The sequence below is a fragment of the Ranitomeya imitator genome, chromosome 1 (assembly GCF_032444005.1).
Source record: "Ranitomeya imitator isolate aRanImi1 chromosome 1, aRanImi1.pri, whole genome shotgun sequence".
Classification (NCBI taxonomy): domain Eukaryota; kingdom Metazoa; phylum Chordata; class Amphibia; order Anura; family Dendrobatidae; genus Ranitomeya; species Ranitomeya imitator.
In genome coordinates, this window is record NC_091282.1 from 996,250,440 (window position 1) to 996,264,460 (window position 14,021).

The 14,021-nt window shown below is 44.7% G+C and overlaps 1 protein-coding gene across 4 annotated transcripts in view; it reads right to left on the minus strand.

Annotated features, from left to right (window-relative positions):
* SCLT1 (sodium channel and clathrin linker 1) overlaps positions 1–14,021 on the minus strand; it is a 272,388-nt gene that overhangs the window by 158,465 nt on the left and 99,902 nt on the right. For all 4 annotated transcript variants that reach the window (XM_069743945.1, XM_069743944.1, XM_069743943.1 and 1 more), the window contains 4 exons: positions 11,265–11,335; positions 10,838–10,928; positions 6,145–6,236; positions 2,223–2,400 (listed from right to left, as the gene is read on the minus strand). In XM_069743945.1, coding sequence (XP_069600046.1) covers positions 2,223–2,400; positions 6,145–6,236; positions 10,838–10,928; positions 11,265–11,335 — 432 coding nt within the window. The remainder of the gene's footprint in view (positions 1–2,222; positions 2,401–6,144; positions 6,237–10,837; positions 10,929–11,264; positions 11,336–14,021) is intronic.

Consider the following 14,021-nt stretch of genomic DNA (forward strand, 5'->3'; position numbering starts at 1 on the left):
AATTCCACACCAAACATAAAAAAGGGGGTGGACAAAAGTATTGGCACTGTTTGAAAATCATGTGATGCTTTTCTAATTTGTGTAATTAACAGCACCTGTAACTTACCTGTGGCACCTAACAGGTGTTGGCAATAACTAAATCACACTTGCAGCCAGTTGACATGGATTAAAGTTGACTCAACCTCTGTCCTGTGTCCTTGTGTGTACCACATTGAGCACGGAGAAAAGAAAGAAGACCAAAGAACTGTCTGAGGACTTGAGAAACCAAATTGTGAGGAAGCATGAGCAATCTCAAGGCTACAAGTCCATCTCCAAAGACCTGAATGTTCCTGTGTCTACCGTGCGCAGTGTCATCAAGAAGTTTAAAGCCAATGGCACTGTGGCTAACCTCCCTAGATGTGGATGGAAAAGAAAAATTGACAAGAGATTTCAACGCAAGATTGTGTGGATGTTCTTTATGAACCTTGACTAACATCCAAACAAGTTCAAGCTGCGCTGCAGTTCGAGGGTACAACAGTGTCAACCCGTACTATCCGTCGGCGTCTGAATGAAAAGGGACTGTATGGTAGGAGAACCAGGAAGACCCCACTTCTTACCCCGAGACATAAAAAAGCCAGGCTGGAGTTTGCCAAAACTTACCTGAAAAAGCCTAAAACGTTTTGGAAGAATGTTCTCTGGTCAGATGAGACAAAAGTAGAGCTTTTTGGGCAATGGCATCAACATGGAGTTTACAGGAGAAAAAAAAAGGCATTCAAAGAAAAGAACACGGTCCTACAGTCAAACATGGCGGAGGTTCCCTGATGTTTTGGGGTTGCTTTGCTGCCTCTGGCACTGGACTGCTTGACCGTGTGCATGTCTTATGAAATCTGAATACTACCAACAAATTTTGCAGCATAATGTAGGGCCCAGTGTGAGAAAGCTGGGTCTCCCTCAGAGGTCATGGGTCTTCCAGCAGGACAATGACCCAAAACACACTTCTAAAAGCACTAGAAAATGGTTTGAGAGAAAGCACTGGAGACTTCTAAGGTGGCCAGCAATGAGCCCAGACCTGAATCCCATAGAACACCTGTGGAGAGATCTTAAAATGGCAGTCTGGAGAAGGCACCCTTCAAATATCAGGGACCTGGATCAGCTTGCCAAAGAAGAATGGTCTAAAATTCCAGCAGAGCATTGTAAGAAACTCATTGATGGTTACCGGAAGCGGATGGTCGCAGTTATTTTGGCTAAAGGTTGTGCAGCCAAATATTAGGCTGAGGGTGCCAATACTTTTGTCTGGCCCATTTTTGGAGTTTTGTGTGAAATGATCAATGTTTTGCTTTTTGCTTCATTCTCTTTTGTGTTTTTTCATTTAAGACAAATTAAATGAAGATAATAATACCAAAGAATTTGTGATTGCAATCATTTTCAGGAAGAAACTGAGTATTATCTGACAGAATTGCAGGGGTGTCAATACTTTTGGTCACAACTGTACTAATGTATCAATCCTATGCATTTAACAGTACATATGAATTGTTTTGTGAGGTTATTTATGAGTTAACTGTAAATTTGATAAATTGAGGTGTTAATAAGTATGGTAGTTCTGAAGTGCCTACGCTTTTGGGTATGTTCACACAAATGTATTTTTAGTCCTATGTTAGACTGTGTTATTGCAGATGTGCAATTTTCTACATGGACTGCAGGTTAACGTGGGAAGAAAAAAAAAATCACAGCATACACTAATCTGGCTGGATTTAATACAAGGCTGCTCCTTTACACATCTGCTATGCAAACAAACACATTGAGCTGAACTAGGAGCCAGACACATCTGCAAATTTGGGACGCAAAGTTCAGTGCTCTGCTCAGCTTAGCACCTGGCTCAGATTTGGTCCTTGTCTTGGCGTATTTACATTTTTCCCTTAACTTACTCTATCAGGTAGAAGCGAATTTGGGGATGCAACCCGGGGGCATCTACAGCAAATACCAATCTATATAGGAATGAAAAGATGTACTCCTGGGACCTGCTAAAGTGGAATGGCAAAGTATGTCCATGAATACCTTTTTGAGTTGATGGACTCCTGACATATGTCGTTGCAGACTTGACATAAGCTTCTATCTTACCCTTAAGGTTGCTTTGCCTACAGATCAGGTTATATGGCTATATCCTAGCAATTACCGACGTTCTTGGGGTTAATAATGTCCAATCAATGAGACACTATGTCAGTGACTACATTGCATGGTTTTACCTGGTCCTTCTGTAGGTTGGCTTCCTCTATGATCTGTAGACTATCTCGCACTCTGGAAACCGCTTCATACTTCTCTTCTTCTAGTTCAGCAGATTTTGTCTGTAGCTCCGCAAGGTGCTTTTCTAATCGTGTTTTTTCCCCTTTTAACTGCTCCACATCTTGCACTGCTGCTTTCAGCCTTTGTATTGAAAATCAAGCATTAAGGTTGATGAACAAAAAGCAATAGTATGAAAGAACAGGTCATAAAAGGTCAAGTACACGATGGTCCATTGATTTTTTTATGACCAGTATAATCCCTGCAGCTTATAACCATTTTTATTACACCAGATCTTATTCTATTTTTATTTTATTTTTTTTCATATGGAATTAACTGTGTCATTCACAGTACAGATCTATTAGCAGCAAAAGTGCAGAGAAAAGGTCAGAAGTAAAAAGGTGCTTGCCCAGTAAAGAAGTGTGATGGTCAGCAGATAATGGACCTTACAAATAAATATCTGCACTGCTTCTTCACGCAGATTTATTATCTGCCATGTAATAGAGATGTGCATAGATTTCCCTAAGTATATATTAATTGCTGACAAAAAATCCCATAAGTAATAGTATACATGATAAATGTAGGATAGCTGTGGGATTGGCTTCTGAGACTCCTATGGTTCCCGAGAACGAGGTGCCCAAAGTGTATGAAGCGAGTAGTGAGCATGTGCAACCACCACTCCTGTAGTGAGTGAAGCAGAGATTGCACATGCTCAATACTGCTCCATTTCATAGGCAACTTTAGGACCCCCATTCTTGAGATTGGTAGAAGTTCCAGTGGTAGGACCCCAGCAATCATATTTATCACCTATCGTATGATAAGGGTAATATAGGTTATTTATGGGACAACACTTAAAGGGAACCTGGCACCCCCAAAATCGAGGGTGAGCTAAGCCCACCAGCATCAGGGGCTTATCTACAGCACTCTGTAATGCTGTAGATAAGCACCTGATGTACCCTAAAAGATGAGAAAGAGGTTAGATTATACTCACCTGGGCGGCGGTCCGGTCCGATGGGTGTCGGGGTCCGGGGCCTCCCATCTTCATCAGAGGACGTCCTCTTCTGGTCTTCACGCTGCGGCTCCGGCACAGGCGTACTTTGTCTGCCCTTTTGAGGTCAGAGCAAAGTACTGCAGTGCGCAGGCGCTGGGCCTCTCTGACCTTTCCCGGCGCCTGAGCACTGCAGTACTTTGCTCTGCACTCAACAGGGCAGACAAAGTACGCCTGCGCCAGAGCCGCAGCGTGAAGACAAGAACAGGACGTCATCCTATGAAGATGGGAGGCCCCGTACCGCACCGCAACACCCACCGGATCGGACTGCCCGCCCAGCTGAGTATAATCTAAACTCTTTTTCTCATCTTTTAGGATACATGGGGGGCTTATCTGCAGAATTACAGAATGCAGTAGATAAGCCCCTGATGCCGGTGGGCTTAGCTCACCCTCGATTTTGGGGGTGACAGGTTCCCTTTAAATTTCACATAGAATGAGTTTTATATAGCCTGACCTTATCAGCATTCTTTACGAAATCTCAAATTGCAGATCTAAAATATACCGTATATACTCGAGTATAAGCCAACCCGAATATAAGCCTAGGCACACAATTTTACCACAAAAAACTGGGACAACTTATTGACTCGAGTATAAACCTAGGGTGGGAAGTGCAGCAGCTACTGGTACATTTAAAAAAAAAAAAAATACCAATAAAATTACAAATGGATGTACAATATGCCTAATTTTCGTATGCTGCATGTAAACGATACCATGTAGAAGTTTGTCTGTACACAAATATGACTGTGTGCATAGCACACGCGGGAATGTTAGTGCGCCACGAGCGTCCTGCTGCCTGTAGATGTGACATCAGTGGTGATATCCCACAGAGAAAAGCTGCACTCTGCTTACCCGACGTCATAAGCCAAGGGGTAGACTACAGAACGTGGTGCTCAGGAGACCCATGCAAGGTAGGCACTAGTGCACAAGGTCATTACAGTCCACTTCTTTGACCAAATAAAAATCTCACAGTGATTTAAGCAAACCTTTTAACGTTTTTCTTAATCACACTTTATAAAAAAGCTAACAAAGAGTACCTGTCATTTTAATTCTTATTTTATAAACCGATAACACACATGAAAACAAGCAACATTGTAATATAACTTATCCGAGAAATCTGCATTTTTTTTTCTCCTCCAGGACTGATCTTTCATTCCAAAAATTCTCAAATTACAGGTGAAATCTGTATTCAACAAAAACTAATTTTTACATTCCTGAGATAGAAGATGGCAGCTACTGATTAGCCTTCTCACAGTCAGGAAGGGTTGGGAAGACGGGAAGAACTAGAGGCAGAGATCCTCCCTCCTGCGTGTATGGGATCTTACGCTACTTCCACACTAGCGTCGTACGACGCACGTCGCAATGCGTCGTTTTGGTGAAAAAACGCATCCTGCAAAGTTGGCTGCAGGATGCGTTTTTCCCCATAGACTAACATTAGCGACGCATTGCCACACGTCGCAACCGTCGTGCGACGGTTGCGTCGTGTTGTGGCAGACCGTCGGAACAAAAAACGTTACATGTAACGTTTTTTTGTGCGTCGTGTCTGCCATTTCCGACCGCGCATGCGCGACTGGAACTCCGCCCCCTCCTCCCCGCAACTCACAATGGGGCAGCGGATGCGTTGTAATAATGTATCCGCTGCCCCCGTTGTGCTGCGTTGTCACAGGATGCGTCGGTACGTCGGCCCGACGCACTGCGACGGGCCGACGCTAGCGTGAAAGTAGCCTTACCAGTAGTAGTAACTGCGGTCTCCTATCTCTGCTAGGGGAAAATCTGTCTTCACTGAGTACATTTTACCCATAAGTTGAGAATTTTGAAAATGGAAGATCAGTCCTTGCGTAGAAAGAGGCAATTTTTTTGAGAAGATATATTACAAAGCTGTTAATTTTCAGGTGTATTATTGAATTGTAAAATAAACAATAAAATGATGGATACTTGGTAAAGTATGACTAAACTGTTATATTTTTTTTAAATCCAGTGGCTGCCTGTAGATAAGTGAGGGCCTGGTTCCTCCACTGACCCCACCAATTATGCAAACCAATTTGCAAAAGCGTTAGTTCAGCGGTGTGAACATAATGGTATACAAATCCATGGACTTTCTACTGTTCCCGCAAACCATGAGGATCCAGACCATGAATAATCAACAGGATATTTCCATGTCAAAAAGTTTAGTTCCACTTTAAAATAACAGGTTATTCTGTATATTGAGTTTGTATACATGTGTAGATCACATAACCCTCAGTGTACTGTAAGGCCATGTGCACACGATGCGGATTTAGTGCGGATCCGCAGCGGATTTTTCTGCGCAGAAACGCTGCAGTTCCCCACAGTGATTTACAGTACAATGTAAATCAATAGCAAAAAAAAAAAAGCTGTGCTAATGGTGCGGAAAAATCCGCACTAAATCCGCAGCGGAATGAAAAGAAGTGCATGAAACTTCTTTTGTGCGGAACCGCAGCGTTTCTGCACCTTTCCTTTACAGAAATCCGCAGTGGTAAAAACCGCAGAAAATCCGCATCAAAACCGCACAAAATCCGCGGCAATTCTGCACCTGCGGTTTCTGCCAGGAGATGCAGATTTTGTGCGGAAAATTCTGCACCCCATTCCGCAACGTGTGCACATAGCCTAAGGCAAAATCTAACATTAACCAGTGGATTGCATTATCCTTTTGTTCTGCTGTACAGTATTCTAGGCGGCATCTTCTTATAACGAAAAGATAGCACGCTTAACAATAGATCGCCATGAAACCAATTACTCACACAAAGCAAACTCATTAATTAGATGGCATCATTGCCTACATGCATGGAAGGGAAATGACACACATTCAGCATAGCAGTCATTACCTGGATTCTAATTGTGTTACTGCAGTCTGAAGCTGTTGCACCCGTTTGTCTGACGCGTCTTCTTTGCCCCGGGCTGCCAACACCTCTTCTTCCTACAGAGCACAGAACAAATTCAGCATAACCCATTTTCAGCACTAACAAAAGCACCTGGATCTCTTTCTGCTCATTATGAGCTGGAGAGATAGCGAAGAAACATCATTACATATACATTTTCATCGCTCCCAATGTTTACTTATTGATTTCTTAGCTGTGTCTCAATTATGGCTTCAGCCATTAACACAGAGATAGGCATAGCTCTTCCATTTTTGCTACCCCTTTGGGGGCTATTGCTTGAAGTGAGACATCCAAGATCGTCTCAGTAATAAGATAGGGCAGATGCTGGATTAGGATATCACAGATCTGCTATTACGGAGGCTATTCTCGCCATGAAGTGCAATTCAGCTCAGCAAAAAAACCTTCACAGTGGAATTAGAGGATGCAGTATAGCCATTTTATACTGATAACATAGAAAATAATACTAATATACACCGCTAACCTATGATATATCATTTATCTGTGGTTCGCATAGGGATGCTGATGGGCTGTGTGCTCTATTAACCCATTATATTACTTATGGTGTTCTCTTATACTAAAACATTTATGGCTTAAAGGGGTTGTCCAGCCTTAGGTTACAAGTTTGTAGTCACTCTCTGTCTGCAGACTTGTGAAACCTCCCATCATGCGCACTGCGAGGATTTGCTGGCACCGGGAGCGGGTGGTCAAGTGATTGCAAATATGCAATCTAATTGGCAAGTGACTGCATGTATACAAATCCCATACATGTGGTCATGCGCCCGCAGCTCCTGAAGCTGCTACCGGAGAATCCTCACAATGCAAGCACTGCAGTCACATAAAGTGACTTGTAGCCGAAGGACAGACAACCAACTAATGGCGCTTGGTCAACAGGTATTGGGGGAAAGCGAGGGCCATCAGCTTTGAAAACCATCTGTATCCACCAGGCGGAAAAGCAGCATTTCCATGGCTAACAGATTGGAGATGGTGGAATTCGGGCTCTTAACTTTGGCATGTATAGGAGGAAACATTCGTTTACGTGATCACAACTGTGGGACCGAGGGCTGGCTGCTGTGCTGAGAGAAGGTGGAGTAGGGTTAACACAACAAACTAATGGACTGTGAGTGAGGTGCAGACGGAGAGGTTATGATGAATTGAGAAAGATGTGGTGTGCTCAGTGAAACAAAAACAGCAAGCACCTTCCCTTCCGTAACAGCTGACAGGCTCTCACTCACCCCGATTGTGGAGGGTAAAAAAAGTGGAAGTTCTGCGACCGGAGAACTGTGTGAGAACACTTGCCATGGTGACGGAGGAGGAAGAAGCAGCAGACGTGGTTGATGGGATGACCGTGGTTGGTGAGGTCCGTCTGTTTGCATTTAGTGCAGCGAGATTCCCAAACTAAGGCATGTTGATCACGCATGTGTCAGTTCATGCATGTGGTAGTCAAAATAATTACAATTTTTGCCTCTACTGAATCGTTTTTTGCAAAGTTGGCAGATAACGAGAGTTGGGTCATCCTTTGCAGTCTCAAAAATGGTCCAGGCTAGGCAACCCTTGCCGCCCCTGCGAACTGCAGATTTGCAACCACTGCTGGCCACAGCCAGAGTTGTGGCTGAGGATGCAGTGCTTGTTGTGGAGTAACTCCGTATTTGTGCGGCAAGACGCAATGTAACCTCCTTGTCTTCTTCCTCCTCCACCCCCTTTGCTTAGCTACTCTGCTGCGTGCCTCTGGGTTTACACAAAGTGGGATCTACAACCTCATCGTCATCCTCTCTGTTCTCCACACTCCTCACCCAGAGAGTCATCGTCCTCCTCTTCCTGCCCTGACAGCACAGTACAGCCCCCGTGCGCCTCTGGTATCGGAGTGTCATCAGGATCACCTCCACCCCCAGGGGTTACCGTCTGGTGACGAGCGTCTGGATGCTGTTCGGACCCTACTGCATCAGATCCAACAGGAAAAAATGTTGGGTATCAGTGCAGATGCTTTCTTCCTCAGGATTCTGTGAATCTTTGGTGCAGACCTTTGATGCCCTTGGCATAGAATGTGTGAACAGCCCCCCAGACTGGCCCATCTGTGGTACCCCACAGACAGTTGGGCGGTTGGAAAGTTATGATGTGGGCAAAAAACAAGGGTAATTGGGGTGCCACCTCTGAGGCTTGTTCTGTGTGACGTTAAGGTGGAGGAAGAGGAGGAGAGACCACTTGATGCAGCGCTTGCCATCCACTGCAGCACATGCTCTTCCTGGCCCTCATCTACAAGGCATACCGCTATGAGGCGGCCAAAGAAAAGGAGTCGAGTAGCCTGTCCAGTAACAGATGTTGTCAGTTGTCTTTGGATAGGATGACCCGGTGTTTGTTCACTAGAGCTTTCCACCTAGCCCACGTACACGTTGAACACCAAGCCTATTCCATCTTCCACTACGACCTCGCTTTTTTCTCTTATGCTGGATGTACCCTTCCCCTCTTTTAACCAGCTATTTCACAACTCTAGACAAAAACCTGTCAGTCACCTGTCACTAAATTAAAAATCAGTATTTATTTTCTAAGAAAGTGTGTCTGCACAACAATATTAGCCCAAACAATTTTGATTAGGAAAGGTGAACTATTGAATGCACCCTAGAATTAGTCCAAACGATTTTGATTAGAAATGGGGACTGGTGCCTGCACAACAATAATAGTTCAAACTATTTTGATTAGGAAACGGGGCCTCCTGTCTGCACACCAAAATTAGCTTGAACGATTTTGATTAGGAAATGGGGCCTTCACCTCAATATTATACCAAACTATTTGGATTAGGAAATGAGTCCTGGTGCTCAAACGATTTTAATTAGTAAATGTATCTTTCTGAGTCCTGACCGCAACACAGTCTTAGCCCAAATGATTTGGATTAGAAAATATGGACTTCTGACTGCATAACACTAATAGAACAAACTAGTTTAATGCTGGAAGGTCGATTTCACACAGGACAGGATCCTATATAACAACTTACAGCAGCAGGAGCAGCCTCTCTGTGCTGTTACACTGGCAAAATGGCGTCAGTAAACCAACATTTTCACCTTTTATATAGAGAGGGACATCTGACTTCGGCAGCCAATGACAGAAGTCCTTGTGTCTTGACGTTGTGGATGTTTTTTGCGCCCTGATTGGCTGCCGAAATATACACACATTAAGTTAATAAAAAAATTAAAAAATTACACTCCGCCGCTCCTCTGACCTATAAATATCCCCTCCCCTAATAAAACATGCCACCCCAGCTCATTATGCTGCACCACTATCCTAGCCAAAGTCCTAACAAAAGCATTAGTGGAAACTCGATCATTTACTGAACTGTGCCCGAATGTTGTCGACTTTGAGGGAAAATGCTGGGATTCTGAACACGAATCCGAATGAGCTATGTTCATGCTGAATTTGACATTGGCTAATGTTTTCCGAACAAGTTTACTCATCTCTACATGTAATCACTCTGCAGTGAGATCAGAGCGGGGTGTCATTATGTCTCACATAGGAGTAGTCCAGAATAGGCAGATTAATCCTTTGTGACAGGTAATGACAGTCTGTTTTCACTGCATAGTGAGTAGGAGTCATGCACAGCAGGCATAAGTGTAATTACTGACATATCTCTGGACAGGCATTGTGGGGGGAGAGGCAGTACAGCAGAGGTGACAGTGCTAGGGATAGGAGGAGGACTGATAGAAGCATTTGTAATGTGACACAGCTAAACTCAGCTGCACTTTCCCTCCCAACACACTGACTCATGCAGGAGGTTAGACCAGGAGATCAGGGCTATCTGAACATACATCTAACACACTAAGCTATGGTGGGGACATGATCTTCTTTCCTTTCAGTGTTGCTGCCTGCTTATGATTGGTTAGCGCCTTACAAGATGAAGTACACGTCCCGAGTGAAAACAATCTGATAACCCCCACTCAGACTTAACTCATTAGAAATACTTTGTTTGCTAATCGCAACAGAGGTGCCATTAAAACAAAAAGTCCTTTATGCCACTCTGCAGCCACTATTAAATTTTGTGTCCAGTTTAACATGAAAAAATATCATATCTAACGCCTGTGGCTTTACTAGACCCATCCTTCAATATTCTGCTCTGCGACACTATAACAACAGTCATGAAGCATTTAAAACATATCAAGGTTGGGAATATGGGTAAAAAATCCCCCCTTTTTGATAAAAAAAGGAGGTAATGTTAAACGATGGATTATTCCCATCTAATACCTGAATATGAAAAGAGACCACTGCTGGAGAAGCTACAAAACACCAGAGAAATAGTATAATATAATTATGTATTTAGAAATATTAAAAATAAAAACTGTATACAAAGTCTAATGATGAGGAAGTGGTGAAAGAAACATCAATGTACAATATTATACACAGATAAAGCATTAACCACATCCAATTCGTTTTTTACAATGATGCAAGGAAAAAATGTCAGAAAAATATATAAGACTGGAACAATCACTACAGCTATTGCACCTATGTGGTATAGGATTAATGCAAAATGCATTGCTTACCCACAATGTGGGGGAATTGATGGACCCACCACGCTGCCCCCAGGATTCAGTTTGACCTGACCAGTAGCAGATTCACTTCCTTCTTATTTTATGGCAACCATAAAAAAATGACTTACCTTTCTCGTCATCTGCTCTTCCAGTGTTTTTACAACTGTAGCCATTTCTTCGGCTTTCAGATTTGCTACTTTTACATCCAATTTTGTTTGCCTGTTAATATAAATTGGAGCAAATAAAGAGACTATTACGACACCCACACACTGTGGAAAAGCATTTTCACAGTTTGAACTTATAGGTTCGAAGTAAAATAAGCTGAGAAATCTTCAGTCCATGTGGAAAATGCACTTCTGTTGACAACAAACTAGTCACAAACATGCAGGAAAAATTTGGGACCGCATTAGTGAATTATTACAAGACAATTTACAGGCGGACTTTGACTTGCCATTTTCTACTGCCGCCCATGTTTCAGGCCGTAGAATACTGCAATATCTACAGACGATTTAACAAATGACCACTTTACAAATACACGTCCATGTGCACTCTCACCTCAGCTGTTTCTGGAGCTGGTCCATCTCCATTTGTTGCTCGCTCACTGTATGAAGAAACTGTTGATTGGTCTGAAAAAAACAAAACAAAACAAAAAAAAAACAAACAAACATTGTAAATGAACCATATAAATATTGTCAAAAGAGAGAGATACGCCAACATTTTGAGACTTTTCAACACTGATGCCAGAATTCTGCCGTGAAAGTTTTGATGAATTTGGCCCACCGTGTCCTGCAGTTATACTCCTTCAATCTGTTCCCATTCCTCCAACATCAGGATATTTTGCAGATAAGCAAGAAGTTGGGAGCAGACAAGGTGGAGATCAGACTGTAAAGCACCTATGGTCCATTACCAATCTGATCTATAGGTGTTATGGGAGAAGGTATATAATGAATACACCCCTTCAGACCACATCCCCATGATGAGTATTTCCTGCTGATTAAGGTTACACGTGTTTTTGAGGAGTTTTTTTTTCCCATGCGCTTATCACATTTTTTTCAGCAGTGGTTTTGGTCTCTTTTTGCCATTTATTGTTTATAAAAAAACCTAGGGTATTTTGTTTTGAAAACTTCTTGTTACTTAGCTTTGATAAAACGTTATCAATTAAGTCATGTGCGGACTACATGCTACAGAAACGCAGCCTTAAAAGATTTGTTCCATGCTTAGTGTATTGATCCAAATCCTTAGGACGGGTCATCAATATAAGATTGGGGAGGGTCTGACACCCCCAATAATCACTTGTTTTCATCTTCAATGGCAGCTGGATGTAAACAATGAATGAAGCCAAACTGCAGAGCTCCATTCACAGTGTTGTGGCTGTTTTCAGCGACTGCAGAGCTTTTATTGAAGTGAATAGGGGCTAAGCTGCAGTACCTGAAATGGCCACTACAATGTGAATGGAGCTGTGCTCTTCTTCTCCATTCACTAGTTACATCTGGACGCAACAGCTAATTGTGCGGATATCAGACAAGATGTGGTTTTTCCAGGCAGATTCTGAATAAAATCCCCCTGAAGAAGCGCTTGAAAAATCCTAAACAGAATGAACATGTGTACAACAATGTCAAGACGACTTGCTGCACAAATCTTCAGTCTTTGGCTGGTGTCCCACAAGCATATAACACAGCCGAGTGCTATGCAATAAAACCTCACATAGCACTCTGCTCAGTGTTATTCTATGGGGCAGCTCAGATCTGCAATTATTTTCTCATGCTGAATTGTCATGAGAGAATGCCAGCGAGACTTGACTCACATGTAACCATACAAGTCTAAGGAAGTGTGAAACCTCAGACTACACTCAGATGTCATCGCAGCGCAGTCTGATATACAGTCAGGCCATGGAGGAGATGGAGACATTACTTTCTCCATCTTCTCCGCACCTGTGCTCCGATTCTCTCAAGCCAGAGGAGCAGAGCACTGACCCTTGTCTCCCGCTCCCAGAGGAGCACTGACACTCGGCTCCCGCTCGCAGCGGAGCACTTACACTCAGCTCCTGCCTGCAACAGAGCACTGACACTCGGCTCCCGCCTGCAACTGAGCATTTACACTCGGCTCCCGCTTGCAACAGAGCACTGACACTCGGCTCCCGCTCCCAGTGGAGGACTGACACTCGGCTCCCGCCTGCAACAGAGAACTGACACTCGGCTCCCGCTTGCAACAGAGCACTGATCCTTGTCTCCCGCTCCCAGAGGAGCACTGACACTCGGCTCCCGCTCGCAGCGGAGCACTGACACTCGGCTCCCGCCTGCAACAGAGCACTGACAATCGGCTCCCGCTCCCAGTGGAGGACTGACACTCGGCTCCCGCTTGCAACAGAGCACTGACACTCGGCTCCCGCTCGCAACAAAGCACTAACACTCGGCTCCCGCTCGCAACAGAGCACTGACACTCGGCTCCCGCTCCCAGTGGAGCACTGACATTCGACTCCCGCCTGCAACAGAGCACTGACACTCGGCTCCCGCCTGCAACAGAGCACTGACACTCGGCTCCCGCTTGCAACAGAGCACTGACCCTTGTCTCCCGCTCCCAGAGGAGCACTGACACTCGGCTCCCGCTCGCAGCGGAGCATTGACACTCGGCTCCCGCCTGCAACAGAGCACTGACACTCGGCTCCCGCTCCCAGTGGAGGACTGACACTCGGCTCCCGCTTGCAACAGAGCACTGACACTCGGCTCCCGCTCGCATCAGAGCACTGACACTCGGCTCCCGCTCGCAACAAAGCACTGACACTCGGCTCCCGCTCGCAACAGAGCACTGACACTCGGCTCCCGCTCGCAACAGAGCACTGACACTCGGCTCCCGCTCCCAGTGGAGCACTGACACTCGGCTCCCGCTCGCAACAAAGCACTGACACTCGGCTCCCGCTCGCAACAGAGCCCTGACACTCGGCTCCCGCTTGCAACAGAGCACTGACACTCGGCTCCCGCTCGCAACAAAGCACTGACACTCGGCTCCCGCTCGCAACAGAGCACTGACACTTGGCTCCCGCTCGCAACAGAGCACTGACACTCGGCTCCTGCTCGCAGCGGAGCACTGACACTCGGCTCCCGCTCGCAGTGCACTGGAGACCGAAGCAGACTGATGGGGCAATGGGAGCGAGGTATGATTTATATATAAATAAAATATTTGCATATAGAAGGTGATGTTTTGGCTCATACTGTGTTTAAGATGCTATAAGAGGGCTCATATTGTATATAGATAGGCTTTGTGGGGTTCACACTGTATATATGAGGCTATGTGGGGGCTCATACTGTATGTAGG